The sequence below is a fragment of the Natator depressus genome, chromosome 10 (assembly GCF_965152275.1).
Source record: "Natator depressus isolate rNatDep1 chromosome 10, rNatDep2.hap1, whole genome shotgun sequence".
Lineage (NCBI taxonomy): Eukaryota > Metazoa > Chordata > Testudines > Cheloniidae > Natator > Natator depressus.
Window position 1 is genome coordinate 2,709,302 of NC_134243.1, and position 24,291 is coordinate 2,733,592.

A 24,291-nucleotide genomic window follows, 5' to 3' on the forward strand; every position below is an offset into this window, starting at 1 on the left:
CAGCCTCTTCCCCCAGTTCAAAGGTGCGGAAAAAGCCATTCCTGCGTCCAGAGTGATTACTAGAGTGATTCCACAGGAAAGCTCTTCCCATCACCCTGAATCCCACTACAGTGGAGATGCACAGAAATACAAGGACCCCTCATGTTTGCCTGGAAAGCTTATGCTATTGTGTGTGTCTGCACTGGCAATGTAGGGAATCTAACACCTGTCATGGCAAGCTCTCTTGCACTTCAAATACTGGTAACTTCACCCATTCTTTCAGTCAACGGCCGGCCACTCTCCCCACATGCCTTCCAGCCACAAGAGGGGGGGGGGGGGGAAAAGCAAGCCATAGCGGATCAGACCAGTGCTGTACCCAGGGTGGTATCCCACCACCACTACTGGCCAACATAACACACTCTGGAGGCAGGCAAATAAAAACCCTGCATCATTTATCTGGGCCATTGTGCAATGCTTTATCTGAGAGGCAAATAGAATTCCTGACCCTTGCAGTAAATCAGTTTACGCCCGGAAGCATGAGATTTGATTACCCCGGTGTCATTATCTCAGCATGCACAGCTAGAAATGTTATTAATGGAAATAAAATTATCAAGTCATTAAAAAAATAGAAACCTCTGCCTAATGCTCCTCCTTTGACCTTAAATAACTTTCTAGTTCTTCAAGTGGAAATCAGCAATTTAGCTAAGGAGAAGTGATTTTTAAAGAATCTCTCTCTCACGCATGCACACACACAGAGTTATATCAAGACATACTATATAATCCCACTAAGACTGGGGTAGAGTTCTCAGGCATGGCAGCGGAGAGGCAAGTTTTATGCTGGAAATTTATAGCACTTCTTAGATTATTAAATTCTCTTACAAAATATTTCTACCTCTCTCAAATTGTGACAGCTACATGCATCTTTAGGCAAAAACATTTTTACTGCTAATAGTTACCAATGAGAATATTACAATCACATTTAAGGTGGTTGCTCTACAGTGAGTTTGGATTCTGAAGAAGTTAGCATTGTTCACGCGTGCTCAAAAAATACGAACTCAGGAGAAGGCTGCAGTTCCGGGAAGTACATCAGCCATGCTTAAATCCTGCTGGACTTCACTGGGACTTGGGCATGTGCTTCTGGACTGGTCTGGAACGAAGGGATGCTTTCCTGAATTGGACTCCAGCCAGACACATCCCCGTCACTCAGTATAAAGTGACACTTAGTCCGTGCAGCAGCAGGAAGAGTCAGAACAAGCTCTGGATGCCAAATGAGCAAAAGCCCTTCCAGGCTGAACAAGATCCCCCGCTAGCCATGTATTCCTTAAACATTTCCCAGCAACTTTTCAGGGTTTGAAATGTGTCTTTGTTCTGCATTGGAATGACCCCAAACCCTTTCACTTGGTTTGCAGACCGGGGAATGGCATCAGGAGGGTGGGGCTGGCTCACTGGCCTGGGAGGCACAGGTTCAAACCACGGTTGCATTGCCAGAGCCCTGAATACTTAGACCTGACTTCACAGGGGGCATTGGCACTTGGAGGGACTTACATGACAGAGACACTCTGTGCTGCCCAGCCTGGCTTTGCAGTGAAGTCCCAATCCTGTACTCGGGACCCAACTCTGTTGCCATGGGAACGAGGGAGATGTGCCGAGCTCACCCTCACAGAGCCAGGACAGGTAGAGGTGGTCCAAGGGCATTTGAATAGTTTATTCCACAAAATTTGCAATAGTTTTCATATGAATTATTCAGCCGGTATCTTTTAATTACTCAGCCAGCTGTATCAGCAGGGAGGGGCTCAGGAGGAGAGACAGATTTCAAACACTCGTTTCTTCAATGGAAAAAAAAAAAGGCAAAAAAAGAAATCACTTTTGGAAAACCCACATGACAGGAGGGTGAAGGCACACAGGGCAGTGTGGAGTGAGACTGGGAACGAAAGCTGGCAGCTGCCAGTTTCTCAATCCATCTCCGTTGTCTGCCCTTGGCCAGGTCACTTTCCCCATCTGGAATACTGACTCACCATGTAGTGGGGTTCACACTGGAAAGCACACTGCAGAAAGGGGGGTGTAACCCACTGGTCGGGGCACGCTCTGTGCCCCCCTCTGTGCCCGAGCCACGGGTCTCAGCTACAGAGCTGGGCTCTTGAGCTCAAGCTGTGGAGACTCCTGCCTTCCTTTGGACTTCCCCCCATTCGATCCCTGTTGTCAGCCAAGATGGCAACAGTCCCGGAAGTGTCACCTATCTCAGTTTGTTAGCATGACTGAGTTCAGAATTTTAATAGAGACACACAAAAAATGAAGACAAGAAACATTGGACTTGGTGACATTTTATAGGAAGATCCCGGATCAAGATCAGTCCTTCATTCAGCCTGGTGGCCTGCATCTGGTAGCAGCTACTACCCAAGGTTTCAGAGGAAGGCAAAATGCATACAGGAGTTAAATCAAAAGCAGACTGTTCTTAGCTAAGCATGCGGTGCGGTATAGGGGCATGTGTATAAAAAATAAAATCTGACCCGTCTCTTATACACTGCTGCATAATCAATTACCCTCCCCTTCCTAGCATGTAGAGCTATCACTATTGTTTGTTTAGTGTGGACATGTGTTTGATACCATACAATGCACAAGAACAGAGAGAGCCCTTCTCCAAACAGCCCTTCCCCTCAGACAAACACATGAGAGGTGGGACATACTTGGAAATCCAGAGGGGGAGGGAGATTTGGATGTATTTTCAAGAACTTCCCCCCTGGGAGCCCTGTAACTATTCCCTGGTTAGAGCTGCCCAGCCCTTGCAGACTCTGGTCTCAATATACATCACCAGGACCTTCCTGCCCAGTGACCAGCCCAGGGTGAAACGCACATGGCATTAACTGGTTCACACACATTCCTGGATGGGATTTTTGGGGGGGAGGGAATGCTTAGAGGCTGATCTACTGCACAGGACCATCATTCCAGCAGCATGCACCATCCCCGCCCCAAACAGTACACCTGCATAACAAAACACCGTGGCAGCGAGTCTCAGTGCCTGGGTCGACTGATCTGGGCTCGTGCTCTGGAGCTAAAATTGCAGCACAGATGTTCAAGCTCAGGCTGGAGCCTGGGCTCTGAGACCCTCCTGCCCTGCCGGATTTCAGAACCGAGCCCAAGCCCGAGCCCGAACAGCCACACAGTTGACCAGGGCTCTGAGACTCACTGCCATAGGGTTCCCCCCGCCCCCATGTAGACATATCCAAAAATGACTGCAGCCCAGTGAGTGTATGGAATGCAGATTAACACCCAAGTGTATTAAAACATTTAATTAATATGCTGCAGAAGGCTATATCTACACATAATAGAAAAAAGCACAGGACTCATTAAGGTTGCATCTTCTTGAGCTGGTGGTTATTAATTAATGTACTTCCAGCTTGTTTATCTAATCGCGGCATAATTGGTTCCAGTTTTGGTCAATGTTCTACTTCATTAACTCAGTAAATAGCAAGGGTGGAGTCCCCACAGCATGCGCCTGCTCCAAGGAGCCAGCAAAAGGAAATATCTCAGAGACTCAGCAGGTTTCTGCCATTCACAAAGGCACCCCGGAAGAGCACATGCCCAGATACATGCACTGGCACTGCTGTAGCCGAAAGATCTGTCTGTAGCCCCGGGGACAAGCCAGCCCTGCCGCCCACCTTCCCCCCAAAAAAATTCTTAAGTGTTTCTTGCAAATCTCCACAACACTCGCTCTTGAATAGTGCCCAGTGGGGGCTCAAAGCAATGGATTGGCAATGCACATCTTTCCAAAGCCAGCAGGTATCCTACTGGTTCCTGGCCCCAGACAGAACCATTAGCAGAGCTGGGAATGGAAGCCAGGAGTCCAGATTCGTAGCTGTCCCTCCTACCCTAACCCATCAGACCTTACTCCCCCCATCCAGAATCAAACCCAAATGGAGGGAGATGTGGACAACTCTGACCCAAGGAGAGAGGAGGCCATGTACAGTCATAGAAGGAGCTATAGACCTCAGCAGGTAGGGGTGCCTATACCCAGCCTGGGAAGTGGGACGGATGGGGAAGGGTGCCCGGTCCTAACCGAGGGCCTAGGGTTAGCACTGAGCGACTGGCTTCCTCGGCAGCAGGGGTCACCTTGTTCACGCCGCATTGGCCGGGGGGAACCCTGGGCCTTCTGAGGGAGGGAGGGACTCCCCAAGGGCTCTTCCACAATTACCCCAGGTCAAAGGAGCTCTGGTATTACTAACTTGGGGGGAGGGATAGCTCAGTGGTTTGAGCATTGGCCTGCTAAACCCAGGGTTGTGAGTTCAACCCTTGAGGGGGCCATTTAGGGATCTGGGGCAAAAATTGGGGATTGGTCCTGCTTTGAGCAGTGGGTTGGACTAGATGACCTCCTGAGGTCCCTTCCAATCCTGATATTCTATGAACTCTGGCATTTAGCTGCCGTGCTTATCCATGAGCACGGAGCATGTTTCACCATTGCGTGCAAAGCACCATGTGCTTCAATCGCACGCACTAGCACCACCACCGGACGGCGAGCATGTTAAACACTTCTAAACATCGGAGCCCCACCCAGCAGAGACAGGGGTGTGCAGACATGCCAATAACTCACAGCTGGGATTGTCACCCCTCACCACCCACTGCTGCACAATATTTGGCTGCAGAGACAGCCAGCCTCATGGAATTGTCCACAGGATCTTAGTAACTTACTGTATTTATCAGTTTCAGGGAGTCCATATGAGGGGTTTGCACCGTGCAACTTGACAGATTCTAAATAGGCTGAATTACACTGGTGGAAGTGGCATTTCGACCAGGCTATAAAGGGCACGAGAACTGTGCTCTGCCACTCCTATTGCCAATGCTAAGCACTCAAGATGCTCTTAAGGCTGTTCTGCCCATGCCCTCTGCTGTTCTGGTAGCATGAAGGAGCAAGCGCTGTGCTCGCATTGTATCTTCCTGTGCATGGAACAGACTGATCATTGACAATCCCCCAGAAGATTGTCAACCCCCATGGTGCGGGAACACTGCACAGCCCCCAGAGCTACCCAGCGGACATGGGTTTGGAACAAGCTGCTGTGCCAGGAGGAGCAAGATGGCCTGGACACCCCCGCAGCAGTTCGGGTGCCTGTCTGACGCTGAAGGGGAAGGCCAGCTCTGAGCCTTACGCGCATTACCCAAGGTGTCAGTTTACAAATGGCAGGTTTATGTAGGTTTACCCAAAAGGCTGGTGGGTATTCAGACTGCCCATGTACGGCGAGGTACCCAGAGGTCTCATCCATTCTTGCTCTATTCCACACTCCCAAGATCATACAAAACGAAACTGGTTCCTTTGTTTCGAACCTACATGCATTGATGCCTCTCATTCCCTCGAGGGTTGCCACATCTCCTAGCAGGGAACAGATAGATTAGCCAGCCTGCAGCGCAGCCGTATGAACTGCCCATTGGGAGAAAGCCAGCGTCATGGGAGTTAGACCACCATTCTGAACAGCAGGCAAATCTAATTGCAACTAAGTTAGCAGCATAGAGCTGGAGAGGCAATGCACCAAGAGAGCCCTTCATATTAACAGCTTTAGCACTGAAATTCGGTTTCGTGTTATGTGCAACATACTGCCTTACTGCCTCTGAAAAGCAGAAGCTGAGAAGTAAGAATGGACTTCAAGCCGCGTCAATGACCTAGCTTCACATCCGCTTGCTCCTCCATTCCACAGACTCAAGTATTCACACCTCTTAAGACACTAGGTTTAGAATAATCTGCCACCACATTGGGAGCCGCTACCTTATGGAAGCAAAAACATGTAACACCTTGATGACATGTTAATTTGCTTCAATTTCCCATTTTATTCAGTGAAGTCGTTTTCCTTTAAAAAGATACTTGATCAAAGTCCACCACAGACTGAATGTGCAGTCTCACCTGTCCAACACCAGCCAGATCATGCCCTGTCACATTCCATCACTTCCTGCCTTTCACTTAAGGCAATACATATAAATATATATACCCATGTCGCAGGGCTGATACACCCGTCACCCCGTGGGGGCGGGGGAGCGGTGCGTCACAGCCCCGCAGTCGAGTCTGAAGGGCTGCCCCACGTCTCGGCACTGCACAGCTTGGTGGCCTCAGTCCTTAATACAGCCCTTGCTCTCAGAGAAGCGCAGCCCAATGGCCAGGGTCAAGGGTATGGCCCTCATCTCAGGGCAGTGCGGTCCAATGGCCAGAGTCAATACAGCAGCCCTTGCTGTCGGGGCAGTGCAGCCTAGCAGCCGGAGTCCGTAATACTGGTGAGTGGGGCCACCACCCCAGGATGGATGGTGGCTAGGATAGGGGGACCCAGGCCTGCCCTCTCCACCAGGTCCCAACCCACAGACTTATCAGTGGTGGGGCTCCAACCAAAACACGCAGAGCTGTGGTCCAGTTCTGTAACCATTTCCCCGCAAAACTTCCCACCCAAGTCTCTAGGGTGCTCCGGTCTCTCCCCTCTCCATGACGTGTGCCGGGGTCTGTCTCTGACTGGCTGGTCTCCACATCTTAGAGTGCAGGCGGTCCTCCCCCAGGAGCTAGCGTCACACCTCCTTTCCCGCCGGTGGTCAGCCCAGACGGAGGGCTGGTGGCTCTTATATCCTGCCTCCAGCTGGAGCACACCCAGCAGAGCCCAGGGTGTGTGGGTCAACCCCTGCTGTACCAGTGTGGGGCTGATACATCCCGTCACAATACACTGCCTTATCTACTTAGCTGGAGATCTTACGATGCCCCATTTTATTCCATATCAGCTAACATATGGTGTTCCAGGAACTGAGATTAAATACATTTACCATTCCAGTTTTGGTTTATAACAAACTGCATGGACCGATGCAGCTGCACTGCAGTAACACGCCTGGTGAAGACGCTCTAAACCCATAGGAGAGAGCTCTCCTGTCGGCTTAATAACTCCACCTCCGTGAGAGGCGGTCACTATGTCAGTGGGACAGGACTGTCTAGATGGCAGGTTAAGGTCAGTATAACTACGTTGCTCGGGGATGTGGATTTTTCACACCGAGAGAGAGTCACACCGAAGAAAGTGTGTAGTGCAGACCAAACCTAAGTTCTCTTGAAAGCCAGTGGAAGTTAGGGGCTTAACTTGGGTGAGCTTGTAAATCTCACTAGGTGCCTGTTGGCATCTTCAAATGCCTAAATCCCTTTGTAAATCTGGCCCATTGTGGTGCGTGCTATCTGTAAATCAGTTCAGATAGACAGATGGAACCCACACTGCCTACTTCACAGAAGAAAGAAACCAGTGCTATTCGGATACGGGGGCCAGAGGGGTGCAGAACATCCCGGCACCGAGTGTTGGTGGCAATGGCAGCAGCTGGACCAGAGCTGCTCTCAGGTTTGGAAGTGGCCCAGCGAGCCAGTGCTCTGCAGATCACGTTCTGCTGCCTTCTAGCCACTTATCGTCAGGTCCAAACGTGCATTTAGTCCTTATGTGCTCCTGAAACCTTGACCAGACACTTCCACGCAATTTGCAATAGTTATGTTAGAAGAAAGGAAGTTAGCTTGGATTTTTACTCTCATTAAGAGAACGTTATTGCCCTACAGAGCATTAGAGCTAGCCCAGGGGCTGGCTCCAGCCACCCTTCCTAATAGATTGCAACACAAAGGGATGGCTCAGAGCAACGAGTGTTATAGACTCTGGTCCATGTTTTCAGATTCCATTGTAAGTTCTTTGCATCAGGCACCATCTCTGGGTTATGTCTGTACAGCACCTGGCGCCATGGGGCTGGCACAGGTAATACACATGCACACACGTACATCATTTCTAGCAGGCAGAAAGCAGTTTTCAATCACTTGAAATTTTATTTTGCTAACCCGACACTGCCAGAAGATCTTGTTCAACCACCTGCTTCTGTTTCCTAGCTTTGTTCTTTTCAGCACTGCAGTGGCTGTGCCAAACTGCAGGGAACTAGATTAAACCCCCAAATAACTAAATTCACTAAGTTTCTCCTCCCACCCTATGTTGTCTTTTCTATTTAGGCTGTCAGCACTTGGGGCAGGGACCATCTCACTCTACTACATGTCTCTATAGTACCTAACCCCATGCTCTGACTGTCCCTGCCGGAAGCTGGGCGTGGACGACAGGGGTGGGATCACTTGATTCCCTGTTCTGTTCGTCTTCTCTGGGGGACCTGGCATTATCCACTGTCGGAAGACAGGATACTGGGCTAGCTGGACCTTTGGTCTGACCCAGCAGGGCCATTCTTGTGTTCTTAACGCACTGTGTCTGATCTGTGTTGAAGTTCTAGCCACTGCTGTAATATCAACAATACAACTGGCATTGCAAAAACAGAAGAACCCTTAAACTTGAAAATTTAAGAGGAGGTTTTTCCTTAGCTATAATTTGCAAAAAGCGAGGCTAACACTAGCTGAAAGAGGAGCCATTAATAATGCCCCCAATGCAGCGAAGAACTAGAGCAAACCAGAAAATAGGACTTCTGCAGTCCAGGAAATTCTGACATGTTAAAATTTGTTCTCATCTCAAATCAGAAAGAAAAGTCAAAATGTCAGAAACATCAAAACAACCTGATCGAAACTTTGCCATTTTGATTTTTTATATTATAACAAAAGGCAAAACAACCCAGTTAAAACAAATCATTTCCCACAAAACATTTCGATTTCATCTCAGCCAATTTTCCAATATAACAGCTTCCCTTGGAAAATTTTCAACCAGCTCTACTGGGAACCAAACAAATCAAATGGGTCACTGCTCACCCAGCTGGCTCCCTGTCCCTTGGGGTCCTGCTTCATGCACAGGCTGCTTTTCACTACCATTTTCCCTCTCCTCCTCTGGATCCCAATCAAACCCCAAACAACTCGCATCATTGTCACCATTTCAAGGGACGGCTCCTGCACTTAGAGTTATGTATGTGCTTCGGCAGATTAGGACCAGAATGCTCAGCCCCGTACAGGATCAGGTCCTCAAAAAACCTAAACATTTTAAGAGTATCCAGCCAGCAGCTGTTTCGAGCGCCTTTCCTGGCCTTTGAATTTCCAATCTCTCCCCACACTGGCAGCTCAGAGCCTGGCTGTCCCTGAATCATTACTTAGAACTGGGGAGTTTCATAAAGCAACAGCACTAAGATGGTGCCATTTATTTATGCAGGGAACTATATTATTAGATAAAGCAGTACGGTAAATAGTGAATTTAGGCTGGGAACGCCAGAAAATCCTTGTGCTTCCTAGCAGGCAACACAGCTAAGAAGCCTTAGATTGCAGTGTAGAGCCACCCTCCTGGGTGCGCCCATTATCCAATTGCACCAAGTCTACACACGGAAAGGAGCGGTAATGGAGCCCTGCTCCTATCAGAAAGGGCCGATTAGCAGCACAAATGCAAAGACTCGCCCTGCTGGGGCAGCTAAATAGGACAGGCAGCTCAACTGGTTACAGTGACAGCCCTGCTGAAGTGTAAACCCTGCACGGGGGCCGAGCCACAGCCCAGAGATGTTCCATGCATTATCGCATTCAAGTCCCGCTGGCACCAAGGAGCGAGAGCTTTTGCTTCTGAGGCACTCGAGGGCTGCCGTGCCAACAACGGCCTACACTCCAGCTGCTATCGACTGTATGTACAACGGCTCAGCAGCCTCCAGACACAGACGGTTGGCCTAGCACAGCTCCAGAAATGCTAGCGACTGACACCTTTCTCGCTTGTCCTGCTCGCAACCTAACCGCGGAGGAAGTTACTCCCCACCCTGGTTCCTCTCCTGTACCATGGCAGCAGGAACCCAGGCAAAGAGCAGCATATTTCAGTTGTTTTATATGCACAGTTAACAAATTAAAAATTGGCCTGATTCAAGCGCACCAGGTTCATAGCACATGCATTTTGGGAGCGCAAGAGAGTTTGGCTGAAATATGAGATTTTAGACACAAGATCTGGGACCTCTGGTTCCAATAACATAAAAATTTCAGAGCAGATTAAAACAAATGAAAGAAATGTCACAAACGGCAACGTTGCTGCTATTGGAGATAATTTGAAATGGACCCACTCTTTGTTTTTCCAAAATTGTTAACAATTAAAAAAAAATCAAAATAATTAATTGGCAGTTTTTACTTCCTGGAAAAAACAAAAAAGCAAAAACCTAACAGGTTTCAGTAAATGAAAAATGTCCAGAAGAACCCAACCAAAGCAAAGAGTTTTCATGAATATTTAGATTTGGAGAGAAAAAGCCATTTTTCTAATGTAAAACAATTTCCTCCAGCAACTCTAATATCGATAAAAATCTACCAAAGCCTCAGTTCTTGGGGCATTGCAAGGCCACACTGGAGTGGGCCACAGCTGGGGCTCAGATTTGCTGGGAGCAGTTAGATCAGCAGAAAGAACAAGCCGCTCAGGGGAAATATGGGAATGACTTCAACAAAGCCTTCAGCACTCTGCCCTCACCTGAACAGACGGCACTAGCTCATTCAGTCAGTGTACAGGGCAGCAGGCTCTCCCTCTGGCCCTAAAGCCACTACAGTACTGACGATGCTGGTTTACTGCCTGGTGACTATACTGGACGAGTGCAGCACAATCCCAGCCTGTGCCATGGGCCCTGTTGGTTCCTGCCTGGCAGTAGAGATGCTCCCACCAAGGAGGGGTGCTGCACTGTTCACCAACAACCTTCTGCTTCCACAAAGGCACCTGTTCTCATTAAGATGGGTGTCTGCAGCAGAAGAGCCCACAACCCACATGGAGGCCTGTGCTGACCACTCACTGGGGCCTAAATAAATACAGTGTTGCCAGCTCTTGTGATTTAATCATGACTCTCGCCGTAGTTGGCGTTTTCCTTCCAGCCCCAGCTCCTGGCATCAACTCCTGAAATATCAAATTTAATTTTTTTAAAAGTGCAGGTTTCCAGCCCTCGCAGCTATAGAGAAAAGTTTAAAAATTGGACCAGAGGGCACCCTGGGGGCTCAGAAACCAGGGAACAAAATCAAAAATTTATCGTTTAAAAACAAAAACAAACACCATCACTTGTGGTTTCTAAGCCAGTCTCATGATTTGAGGCTTGACTCTAATACCTCAGACAATGAGTGCCCAGAATTTTGACTGGGCAATTTGACAGACCAAGCCACAGACTCTCCCCTGGAACAGACACGGATTCCGGGCACACCACACGTTCCAGAGGTGGGAGAGGCGGCCTGCATGGTTTAAGAACAGCTATACTGGGTCAGATCAATGGTCCATCTAGCCCAGTATCCTGTCTTCTGACAGTGGCCAATGCCAGGTGCTTCAGAGGGAATGAACAGAACAGGGCAGTTATCAAGTGATCCATCCCCTGTTGTCCACTCCCAGCTTCTGGCAAACAGAGGCTAGAGACACTTCAGAGCATTGTTTTGCTTCCCTGCCCATCCTGGCTAATAACCATTGATAAACCTATCCTCCATGAACATATCTAGTTCTTTTTTTAACCTGTTTCTGCTGGGCTGGGTTTCCCAGTGACGAACCTCTTGCTTGAAGGCCGCACAGAAGTGGGTGCTTTGGAGGGCACTGACAGGAAGGAGGGCATGGTTCTGCACATCGAGGGCAGCAGGGAAAGAGGCACCGAGTGGAAGGGGAGGAGATGGCCAGAGGATCCTGGTGGAGTGGAGAATTTGGAGTTGTTTAAGAGACAAGGTTCGGGATGGGGGCATGGTTGGATTATGAGGGGCTTTAAGTGTAGGTCTGAGATGGCAGTGGAGGGACTTAGAGAGGAGGGTGTCATGGTCAGGTCAGTGGGGGAGCATCTGCATGGAGTCCACTATCAGAAATGGGGTCCAGCTAGCACTGCAGGGCTCTCATGACCGAGTGGCAGCTGAGTGCGTGCGTGCCGGGATGCGCTGCCCAAAAGCCACCCTCACATGCCTCTTCAGCTAGGCCATATTCACTAAGAATGCAGGCTAGCACCTTTACCCTCTCACTCTCTGGGTTCCTATTCAGTGCCCGTCGCCAGGATCTCTCTCAGCACCAGGGTCACCTGGCAGGGCGATTCCGGGCTGTCCGCACGGAGCAGTTCAGAACAAAAAGAACTTGATTTGAGGGGGCCTGCCCCAAAACCCCGATACGGGGAGGACAGCGACTGACCACAGACTCCCCACTCGGCAACAGATCACCCAGTATGGCACATTAGAAAGTGCCAGTCACTCCTCAGGGGCCTTTCCTGTCCCCAGTGATGAGCAAGAGATGCATCATCCTTATCCGACTGAAGATGAAGACTTGAACTGACCCAAGCAGTGCACACTCTGAAAAGGTCACCGCTCCAGTAAATGCTGCTCTGAGAAGAAAACAAGGCCTAATTGGAAGCTGTTTCTACAGCAGACACAGGAAAACATCTTTAACCATCGCTCAAGTGTCAGTGCATCCTGGAAACAGGTATCTCCGACCCCGGAGGTGTCGGCAGCATCGGCAAACACTAAAGTTAGTCTAGAACTGAGAGCTTAGCGCTCACATTTCATAACAGCCCTTGTTGCCTTCCCAGATGAAGGCTGGAAGGGAAGGGACTGAGACACCTGGTTTCTTTGGATCAGCATAAGGCCAACTGCATGGTGAGACCAGACTCCATCACCACCTGCGTTGTGTATTCCAACAAAGGGGATGGAGCCAGACATGACTGGGAGTGGGGAAGGTCCCAACTTTGCTCTCTCAGCTAAATGGTGACTTGGGCAAGTGGGGGAAACTGAGGCTGGAGGCAGCCTAGGCAGGAGCTGCTTCAGGCTTCAAAACATGCAGTGGAAAGAGGATGGCGGGGGGGGGGGAGGGGGGTGTGTGTGTGTGAGTGAGTGTGTGTGTGTGTGACCAATGCTCTTGGCAATGGACTGACTAGCTACATGGGCTCTTTGCCTTTCAGAGAGGGGGCGGGGAGCTGACACAGAATGAAGAGTGCGTATGGTAGGTTAGTGACATGGCGGGGCTGCCCATAGCAAGTGCCATCAGCCAGCAGGGAGTTTACAGACCAACGAGAGCTCCTCCTACAGATGGCAACATGGCCCCAGGGTCAGCAGGAGTGGGAGCCACCAGAGGCTTCAGCCTGTCCCCCCTGAAAGGCCTCACAGAGGAAGTCTGTTTTGGGAAGCACTGGAGGAGGGACAGCGCGGCACGGGGGCACACTAGGATGGAGGGTGGAGCAGAGTAAATGGAAGAGTAGAGCTGGGACTATCAGCACAATGGTTCCCCCTCTTCTGGGCTCCAAACCGCTTACCCACCAGGACAGCAAGGAGAAACGGCCAATGGACACAGCTAGCTGCTACTGGGCGGTGGCACAGTGGGTGCTGAGGGGACCAGCTGTTTTGCTTTATAGGCTGGAGAACACGGCTATGCAAATCCAATAGCCACCAACTGGCAGGATGCCCTGCTGTGCCCCAGTCTGGTGACATCTCCCTGTCCACATTTGCTGAGGATTTCTGTCGTCGTTACTGTGCATGGCCACAGAGAGAAAGCATGCAGAGTGCACAGGAACTGCCAGCCCGGATCAGAGCTGTGGTCCGTCTCGCTCAGTATCCTGCTTCCAACAGCGGCCAGCACCAGAGGCCTCAGAGAAAGGTGCAAGAAGATTCACATTAGGCATACCTGCCCTCCACATTAACTATTACGGGTGAGGATGAAACCTAGAGACAGACTTAAACTCACAAGTGGGAGGTTTAATCATTTCCCATTGTTTTTGCTCGCATTAATTAGCATTCCGGAGAGCCTTGTTATACAAATACACATCCTGTATCTCTCTTGGACCTTGGTATGTTTTGGGCCTGAACAACTTCCTGTGGCACTGAGTTCCACAGTCTAATTATGAGCTTTTCCTTTTCTTGGTTTTCAATTTGCCACCTTTTAATTTCAATTAATGGTCTCTTGTTCTTGTGTTCCTGAAGACACCACGTGACCAAACAACTATTTCTGCTTGCCTTAAAGAAGAGAGACCGCTCCAAAACTAAGACAGGCTAGGATCCAAAGCCACTGCTTATTTGCCTTAGCAACACCTGCTCTCAAAAAGGCAGACTCATGTCCCTCTTTAAAGAACCAGGAACGTTGATGCTGCCACCCACACAGGCTATGAAGCCAACTGCAACAGCAACCGCAGACCCAGGGTGCTGACCCCCAGGTTGATCTTCACTCCCCTCGGTTGCTGCTGTCCTAATAGACACAGCTATTTAGGTTTTCTTAAATGTAAAATACTTAATCCTTCATGAGACAAGGAGCCTGACCATTTGTTGGATCCACGGGCATGGTTATTACACACACGTTATTATAGCAGACAGAAGACACTTCTCCAACCCCAGCACATTGCATTTTGAGATGCAGCACCAAGGACAGTGGTATCACAGAGAGAGGGAAGAAAATCATCTAAAAAATGTTCCAGCAAGTTGGCAGCATCATTAACCTGCATGAACCAGCAAACAGGAGTCACCCACGAAAGGGGAGACATTGCTAATGAATTCAGAGGGGCCTTGCATGGGAATTATTGTCTATAAGGCCTGACCCAGCTCCTGCTGGAGTCAGTGGAAAGCCTGCCTTTGACTCAACTGGTCCCTGGATCGGATGCTGCCCCCTCTTTGCCTCTTCAATGCTGCGAAGGAGCCAAGAGCAAGTTTCTGGATTCAGGGAAGTTTCGGGGGGGGGGGGGGGGCACGGACACATGGATTGTTGTAAAGCTTTGCCAAGTATTTAGAGTTTTGAGCCTTTGCCAAAAGCGTTTGATTTTATTAAGTCAATGAGATTTGGGTTCTCATCAGGCTGGTCCCAGCCACAGTGAGGGTCAACCAGATCCCATGCTAAGTTATGGCCACTTTCCAGCATGGTACCGACTGACACGCTCTGCGGACTGGGAAACCGACTTAGCATTGGAGTAGTCTCACATTTCTGCCCTGCCCATCACCGGGGTGTCTGGGTGCTGGCAATAACGATTGTTATTCTGAAAGTGTGTTCTAATACCAATGCTGCCCCCTGTGAGGGCTCTCCAGGTAGGACAGCGTGGGACCCTGTTCTGTCACAAACAGCCCTGTCCAGCCGGGAGAGGATGGCTTTCATCTCACACACGAGCACTGCTGGCCCTGCCCTGCGAGGACGTGGGAGTGGGTCACGGCCGCGGTACGGTGCAGGGGACTGAGATGTGCGCACAGTCCGTGGATTGATGGGGGAAGGGGGATGCTCCGACAACCCACTAATGGTTTGTGGCTGCTCTGCCTGGCCCTGGATGCAACCAGGAAGCAATGCCTGAAAAGGGAGCTCCGCAGAATCCTGGCCAAAGAAGGGACTTCAGCAGGAGGGGAAGGGGACGGGGGACAGTGGCTTACCAGCAGCATTATTCACCTCTTATCCCAGCCATAAGGCAGCCGTGCCCAACCCCCAGCCCCCGACTCATGTCTCAATCTCCCAGCACGGCCCCCTGAAGTCAGCAATGCCAGCACTGCCTGTTCCCTGCGGGCACCCAGTGCTCTCAGCACCACGGGCACGTCCATCATCCTGGGGGTAGCTTAAGGAATGCCCAGCCCAGTGAGACAAGAGCCTCTTGGTTGCACCCGCCAGGGCTCAGATGAAACCTCTTCCTAGCACTGCCTGGGATGACAGAGGCCACAGGCCATTTATGGGACTGTGCTGCCACCTAGAGGGGAACATGCTGCACTACCCATGCTACGGATCCGCGTGTGGAGACAAACAGCCAGGCACGTCTTAAACGCAAATGCTCACCAGAGGGTGGTTAGCATCTGGGCAATGCGGCATACAAATCGTACCACATTCAGGATTGGGGTTTCAGACTGACTGAGCACTCGCAATGAGAGCAGAACATGGAAATCCCTTCCTGTGAAAAACAGCGTGTTTTCTAGGGGAAAAAAATCTCCACTCAAACGAAGAGAAAAAGCCAAAACCACAACCGTTTTCATGGGGAAAGGTTTCCAGAAGAAGTCTGTGTGGGGACAGCCACAATGAAATGTTTCCGCTTGCCTGCCTGCCTGGAAGAGCCATTACCAAGAGTTTCACAGGCAGGCAGGCAGCGTTTCCATCTTCCTGCTGGACACACCAGGTTTTTTGGAAAAAATTCAGCTTCTCTGAAAATTTTCAGTTTTGTGAAAACAGGGCATTTACTGTCAAAGATCATTCCAATGGGAAATTCCAGAGGCGCCCAATGCACGGGCTCAGTACATCTGAAAAATCAGGCCCCAGAAGCCCAGGGATGGGGGAACAGAGCCAAACAGCTAGCGAGGGTCTCAAGGAGTCTTCAAGGAAGCTTTTTGGGGCTCGGAGAACTGGCAGATTTTTCAGGAGACCTGTTTAATGGCACAGACCTCCCCTTCCTGAGAACACTTTCTGACTTGGCTGCTCAGCAGACTGGATCTCCCTCCCAGCCAGTCACATCTACCACGAAGGAGGGCAGGACAAGAGGAGATGGGTTCAAACTACAGCAAGACGGATTTAGATTAAATCTCAGGAAAAGCTTCCTAACTGTAAGAACAGTCGGCCAATGGAGCAGACGCCTCGGGAGGTCGTGGAAGCTCCTTCACTGGAGGTTTTCAAAAGGAGGCTGGACAGCATCTGTCTGGGAGGGTTTAAGACCCAACAAATCCTGCATCTTGGCAGGGGGTTAGACTAGATAGTCCCTTCTAACCATATGGTTCTGTGATAATGGACCTTGATCTTTTTGAAATATACATTTGCCCCTCACTCCAGAGAAGCAGGACACTGCTAAGCCAAGGCCTTTGTGTTAGCCCTTTACATCAGGTTCAAGTGAGGATCTTTAGGGAAAAGGAACACCTTACCACTTTTCAAAGAGGTCAGTACACTGTACTGGGCAATGCTGCATAAATTATCTGTGTGGATCAAAAGGCTCTACTTAAATAGCTCCCCTCCTCCCACGAGAATTACAACCAGTAATCAAGAGCCTCTTGTACTCCTGGGTCAACACTCAACCTACAACCGGAACAAGCTGTAGCCTGTGCCTTGACCAGAGCTCCTGCTTTTCTTGCCAGGCCTCTCCCACTAGGAAGCAGGGCAGTCTTAACCACACACTCTGCAGCTATGACCCTATCCTCAAAGCAAACAGCTGCGGGGGGAACAAAAACTTCTGCTGAACTGTGCCAGAGCAGGTGATGGCAGAATAAAGTACCGCACGCTCCCCAGCTTCTGCACAACACAAAGCTTGCTCTGCCAGCCCGGGTCCCCTCTCCCTAATCACAGTCACTGCTTGGGGTTGGAGAGACTCAAGCAGACCCCGAAGAGTTAAAAAAAAAAACAAAAAACCATGCACCAAAGGCAGGAAGTCAGGCCACTTAACAGCCCCTACAGGGCAGGCAGAAATCCTCTCCCCTCCCCTCCCTCATTAAGTGTGTGGAAGAGCTGGAGAACACAGTACATTTCCTTGCCTTCAGGGAGCTTAGACCCCAGCCCTGGGGTTCCCTGTGTTCCTCCACCCAGCCCCAAACTGAAACTAAACCCACCGAGCAGGGTTCCCTGCTGCAGCCTCCGTCCACATTCCTGGGCAGAGGTGTTACCTCCCCCTCCCCCTCCTGGCTCAGCCTTCCTCCAGGAGCCAAGAGATGACAGGTTCCACCGACACCTCCCTAAAGGGCTGGAAATAAAACGCTCTTTCCATCCGTTTGAAACAAATGCACCTGACTCTCTTCAACTCCATACGAAAGGGTTCAAAGAGCCTCATGGTGGTTCTGCCGGGGTTTCAGAAAGATTTTGGTGGTGGTGGGGTGTCAAAGGCTTTCCCGAGAGTGAGACCCAGGATTTCTCTCTGTTCTAGCCCTCCCCATCCTAGTGTCAAATCTAGGAATTTACACGAGGCGCATCCCAGGGCATCTGAGCAGCTGTTTGGGAAAGGGAAAATTTTTCCTGCAAGAGATGTGACAAAAAGATTTTGGTTTTTTGAAAGTTTTCCTTGAAATTTTATGGTTTCATTGAAAAACACCCCCCCCCCTTGGTTTTCCATCAAAAACCTGAACATCTTCAATAACAATGGAACATTTTAAATTAAAATATTTATTCGTGTAATCATCTAATCAGACCTGCTGTATAACATAGGCCGGAGAACCTTAGCCCAGGATTCAAAGCTGTAACTTCGGGCAGCTGTAACTAGAGCAGGTCTTTTAGAAAGCACCCAGCCCTGATTTAAAGACTCCAAGTGACAAAAAAATCCACCACATACCTAGCCAAGTTTTCCCACGGGTTAATAATGGTCACGGTTAAAAATAAGGCACCATTTTTAGTTTGAATTTTCCACTTTCAACTTCCAGCCATTGGATCTTGTTCTGCCTTTGTCTGGTAGATTGAAGAGCCTCTGCTCCCAGAAATATTCTCCCCCTGGAGGTACTTGTAGACTGTAACCAAGTCACCTCTTAGCCTTCTCTTGGACAAGCTAAATAGATTGAACTTTTTAAGTCTCTCACTTTAAAGCAGGTTTTCCCAGCCTTGAATCATTCCTGGGGATCTTTTCTGCACCCTTTCCTTTTGTATTCCATAGGAATTATTCACACACACCCTTAGGAATTCCCACCTAGTTATCCAGTCATGTAGCAGCTCAGACACCGGGGTGGGGGGAGTAGGGGGGGAATCCCTGCATCTCTGTGCCCACTCAATACACTCTAAAACAACAGGGATTTTTTTAATTGCTTAGTTTTTTCAAGATGCTTTTTCAAACACCTGGGAGCTCCCTGGATGTTTTAGAACAACACTCCCCTTCTCTGCACGCTCAGAGGGACAGACGCTGGTAAAAGAGAACGCAAGGATGGTGAAAGGAGAGAAGAACATGGCCGCAGCAGGAAAGAGGAAGATTATCTCCCCTTTGGAATACTGCTGCAGAGTGTTTGTCTTTTCAGACACGTGTCATCCCAGTCTTCCAGCACAAACGCGACTCAGACTCAGACTACGTTAGCTGGAGCCAGCCTGTGGCCATTTCAGCCTGAAAGCCCCAAAACAGGAAACTGAGGAGCCCGGAACAAGAGCCCTTGGAGCCAGATCTATCCATTTCAAATCCAGCCTCCAGAGGTGGGGTGCTCCAGCCTGAACGCTGACCAAGGAGCGTCTGAGCAGCACAAACTCAGAATCTCCTCCCAGAAGCCAGATCTGCACTGCAGGGAGCTGTCAACTAGATTTCTGCCAAAGGAGCCACCGAAAGTTGGGAGAGCCTAGAGAGCGGGATTCAGCCCTTGCTACGGAAAGATGAGAGTCTGATATTAATGGAATAGTTCGAAGGCCAGACTGGCCTTTGAGGTCGGGGGTGGGGGGAAGGTTGTACGAGAGATCCAGCAGCTGTGGCCTGTCCCTTTAATACAGTTTTATACGCTTCCTGCCCTCTGCACAGGCCCCAGTTACAGAACTGGGCAGGCTTCTTTATAATAGTCCCCAGCCACTGAGACTAGCTAGCCTGGGAACAGCCACATGAGCAGTGACATTAGTACCAGGCCAAGCCCTCCTTCCTTTCAGCGGGGCCAGGAGTCACATTCAGTCTTCAAGAGAAACACCCGCCCTGTTCTCAGAGTCAGCTTTTGTCCCCCCCAGACCATCCAGACCCCTCCTCTCTCTGCCTCAAACATGGTCCCAGCTGTTGGCTGGACAAGGTGTTCCTCACTGGCCAGATCTAAAGGCGTCTACTCTTCAGCAGTTGGTCTCTCCTGCAGTTAACATACACAGAGGAATCAAGATCCCTTACAAACGCTTGGCTGGGATCTGCTAGCAGAAATGGAGTCTCAGCCAGCGTATTTATTGGAGGCAGAAAATAACCCTCTCTAGAGCCCAAATGCCTTTCCTTTCTCTCATACCTTCTGCATTTGCACATGTCCTGTGTGCGAGACACCACAAGGGGGCTCTGGTGTTTCATGGTTTTCTTCCTGGAGATGCCACCCTCCCTGAGTTTTCCCTATGTATTAGTTGATCATATACGCCCCGTCTAGTGATTGCGGAGCCAGCCCGCAATGAACCTGCACGGCTTGGAGGATCCAGCACCCACCTGCATTAACGGGTTGGTTTGGCATGCCACCGTTGGCCCTGGGAAGTAGCAAGTGCACCAGAAGACTGTTATTATTTGCTTTGTGTTAGTGCTTAGAGGCCTGCGCCCCATTGTGTTTGGTGCTGTACAAACATACAGATCCCTGCCCCAAAGAGCCTGCAGTCTAAGTCTGAGAGATAAAAGCAGGACCCAGCAGATGGGCTGGGGAGGCTTGGAATTGTCAGTTTATTAAACAGGTTGGCTCAGGAAGAAGAGGCAGCGTTCTAGCCAAAGAATTGAGAGGGCATTTCTCCCAAACTCACCACTAACGAGCACTACCACAGACGTGAGCAGCTCCAGCATGCTCCGGCCATAAAAAGCACTCGCACGCACCAGATATTTATGCCAAGTTTCCAGAGCAGCAAGTTACAATAGCGAGGGACTGGAGGAGTCTGCATCTGTACAGCAGAGCCATGAACCTACCTACAACGGTGAGAACATCTTTTGCTATATCCGCCTTGATGTATATCCGGCCCCTGCGCTCAGTGTGGTCCGTTCCACATAGACTCGGGACGTTCATCACACAGCGTTTGTGGACATTCATCATACAGGCTGCACAGAAGGAAACAAACACTTACTCCACGGCAGGGAGATCACAAGATTACCTTCCCCGCGGTCGGCTCCTAGCTCGCCTGGAAGTTCTGAACCAAGCAGGGCGTGAGATGGGCATGATTGTGGGGGAATCCGGTACAAATACTAATGCAGGCCCGGGTTCTGCCTGTGGATCTTTGGAGATCTGTGGAGTCCCGCTGGGTCGCTTCAGCAGGGCTCCACACGTGCGCAGAGATCCACCAGCATGCCTCTCATGGCAAGATCAAGGCCAGAAACATTGCAGTGCTTTTTGTGTCAGCTTTAACCACCATACAGGGACTTTTATCCACTGATGGGATGACTTCTCCCACAATGCCCATGGTGCAATTCTACGCATTAGGTTGAATTTGTCAGTGGTCAACAGGCAGGGAGAGAGTGCGTGAAGTGATAATTGATTAGCAGACCCCAAGCAGCAAGTTTCTGTCTCGATGGGGAAACCGGCACTACGTAATATTGGCACGTTCAGCCCCCTGGCGGCCGGACAGGTTTCCCACTTAAGCAGATGCTGGGGATTCATCGCCAGTTCTATTGGTTACTGCATATCCCCATTGAAACAGAAACGCCATTCACTTAGTTAGCATTTGAGCGATGAAAAGATCTGTCATCGCTCCCTGATGAATTCCACTAGCTATTGTACCTCAACACCTGCATGAGCGCAGAGAAAATGCTTTCTAGAAGGGGCTGTTGAAATTGCATAAAACATAGGGCATTTTGTCGCCACCATGGGACAGCCACAGGGTGGCGCTAAAAGCCAGCATATAAGGAAGTCAGTCTCTGAGTATGTGGTTTGAAATTACCACAGGTTTTCCCTCTGGCTCCCCCTGCACCCATGTAAAGCACATGTCCCCACAACTCTTCACACTGTCCCTTGCCTATGGACGATAGACGTGAGCCCTCCACTGCAGGGCTAAGAGTCAGGAGGGAGCTCAGTCTCTTTGGCTCATTCAATGTTCAACCTCTGTTGAGGCAGACAAGGGGGCTGATTAGCACCCAATGGGACAGAAACCCCCGTCGCCCCCCCCAGGAATCGTACAGCCTCACAGCTTGTTTCATGACGGAGGCTGAACCACCATTAAATGGTTTGGGCCTCTTTTAACTGCCAGACTGAGCTGGATTTGAACCCATGAGCTAGAGTTGAATGGCCCTGTAGCCCATGACAAAGTCCCTGAGCCGCCCAGCTCCGGAAGTAACCCTCACTTTGGGGATGGTACACCAGCCTCCCTAGGGGTTGGGGAAAGGGAATGAGGAAGAAAAAAAAATGCTGGAAAAATCTCTCATCTCCTTTTAAAAAGGACTGGCCAATAAGGCTGGACTAATCAAGAGAGACTTAGGCCATGTATCTTTTCTAGTCCCAACCAGGGACCTCCGCTGCTCTTCCCCTTCCAGAGCCCCAGGCCATTCTGACCCGCCTTCCATCCCAGCAGTGAGGCGTGACCACCGGGTGGTACCTGGGTGACACACCATGAGCATGATCGTACGGGGCAGGGCGGGCGTTTCAGTCGTGCTGGTGGCCTGCACATCCCGGGTCTCTGCTCTCTGACCGGGACCTGGGAAAAGCTCCCTCCCCTGCACATGTCCGAGGTTCCTTCCCATTTTAAGACTTCTGAAAAGTCAGGTGGGGAAAGGAGAAGGTGCAATTTTACCGACAGGGAACCTGACTGATGTGTGTAAGCAAGTTCCCAATTTGTAGTCCCCTTTCTGCTATGCCCTCTGTGCGTCCACCTAGCCCTCGCCCGAGCTCTTGGAGGCAGGGGCTGCCCCCTTCCCAGCAAGCATCGCAGCACACAAATAGTAACTCGTGTCTACTACAACGTGCGTTTCACCCGAATACACTGTAATCCTGCTTGGAGCATTGAGACAGGTTGAGACATGAAGCGAAATCCCAAGTCGATGGAAATTTTGCCCTTAGACTTCAATGTGGTCAGGAGTTCATCCCTTGCATGTGCCCCAGACCACCAGAGATTTGCACTGCCCCTTTATATCAGCCATGGCCGTGACAAAGAGCTTCACTTACTGTCACATTTCATCCCTTGGTGAATGAGACCATAGAGTAATGAGCCACAGTGGTCACAGAAGGTGGGACTGGAGTACGTGTGGATTTTAAATTTGTGCTTGCTCCTTGGATCCTAAAAGGGAAAGAAGAGAGAGACCAAGATAGATCATGGACTTATATCAAATATCAGCATGTAGCCCCCACCCTTGGCATTTCACATGCCACCTGGCTTTGCAGAGACAGGGCTTCAAAGACACATCCAACTCCCACTGATTCCAGCGGGAGCTGGATTAGGTCCCTAAAGATCCAGTCACATTTCATGAAAAGCAAATTAACTTATTTGATGTATTAGGTCTGAACCTGGAAGCCCGGAGGGTGAAATTCACCCTTGGGCAGCGCACCCGCACAAAGCCCATTCTACTGGATACTGGTTCTTACGCCGCACTCGCCAGGCCTAGTGAGCTGTTAGCAGCAAGGTGGCAAAAGATGTCCAAGGTCTCCATCCACCTTCAGCCACCCAACAAACATCCATATGCACTGAAGCCAGCCAGCAGCCGGTCTACTCTTAGGGAATCTCGTAACTGAGAAGAAGAAACTAACCCTCTTCTTTCTCGTGCTTTGAGGGTTTTAAGCCAACTATCCGCTTTCCCCAACAGCCCATCACCCAAACTAAGAGACTCCCATTTACTCTGGGCAGCAATTCCAGTGCTAGAAGAGATCTTCAGTCTAGCAGAGATGGGCAGAACTCGAACCAAAAGCTGAAAGCTGAAGCTAGACAAATGCCAGCTAGAAATAAGGCACACGTTGTTGCAGGGAGGGCGATTAACCCTGCAAACAAACTGCCAAAGGAAGTGGTGGATTCTCCATCTCTTGCCAGCTTCAGATCCAGGCTGCTTGCCTTCCTGGAAATTATGCGTTGGCCAAACACAAGGTATTGCACGCAGTACAGGGGTAGGTGGGGACGTTCTCTGGCTTGTATCATACAGCAGGGCAGACAAAGATCTAATGGTCCTTTCTGGACTTTAAGCCCCATGCGCTCTGTGAACCGAAGATACTGCAATTACCGAAAGCGGCTGGGATGCTGCTGCAGGCGGTTCTGATGGTGCTGGAGAGCAATATGCTTATGAAGGACAGCAGCCCAATCGGAAGACACAGCCGTGTCCATCGTAAATCACAAGTAGCGCTCGTCGCTCCATTTAGCTGAGGAGTCTGACATTTCAAAGTTTAGTTTTGTTCCAATTTGGAATGAAAACCAAAACCAAAACCTTTGAATCAGAGTATCCGGGTTGGAAGGGACTTCAGGAGGTCATCTAGTCCAACCCCCCTGGTCAAAGCAGGACCAATCCCCAATTTTTGCCCCATATCCCTAAATGGCCCCCTCAAGGATTGAACTCACAACTCTGGGTTTAGCAGGCCAATGCTCAAACCACTGAGCTATCCCTCACCAACTGGGGAATAGAGCCCGGGCTCCGGGGCAGTCCACCTGGTAGGTTCCCTAAACCCAGGATGGCTGGGGTACCCTGCTCTAGGGCCGTCCTGCATTTGAACTGCCAAGGAGACAAGTGGGTGAGCGAGAGGAAACCAGGCAGGGTTTTGTTATGGCCCTGCCTGGGTTCACTGCAGCTTCACCAAAATAGAACCATCCCTGCAAAATGTTTCAATTTCAACAAAAGTCAGAAAATCCAAACAACAAAATATGTTTTGCTGGAATTTTTCCAACCAGCTTGAGTCATTACACATAATATTGCCCGTTGCCAGCCTGTGCCCCCGTTTGGGTGAGGAACGGAGCACAATCA

General features: G+C 50.1%; 1 protein-coding gene across 2 annotated transcripts in view; it reads right to left on the reverse strand.

Moving 5' to 3' along the window:
- The window catches only part of PRKCB (protein kinase C beta), a 244,103-nt gene that overhangs the window by 88,490 nt on the left and 131,322 nt on the right, over positions 1 to 24,291 (reverse strand). For both annotated transcript variants that reach the window (XM_074964972.1, XM_074964971.1), the window contains exons 4-5: positions 22,517 to 22,628; positions 20,335 to 20,463 (exon numbers count right to left, since the gene is read on the reverse strand). In XM_074964972.1, the coding sequence (XP_074821073.1) occupies positions 20,335 to 20,463; positions 22,517 to 22,628 (241 nt within the window). The remainder of the gene's footprint in view (positions 1 to 20,334; positions 20,464 to 22,516; positions 22,629 to 24,291) is intronic.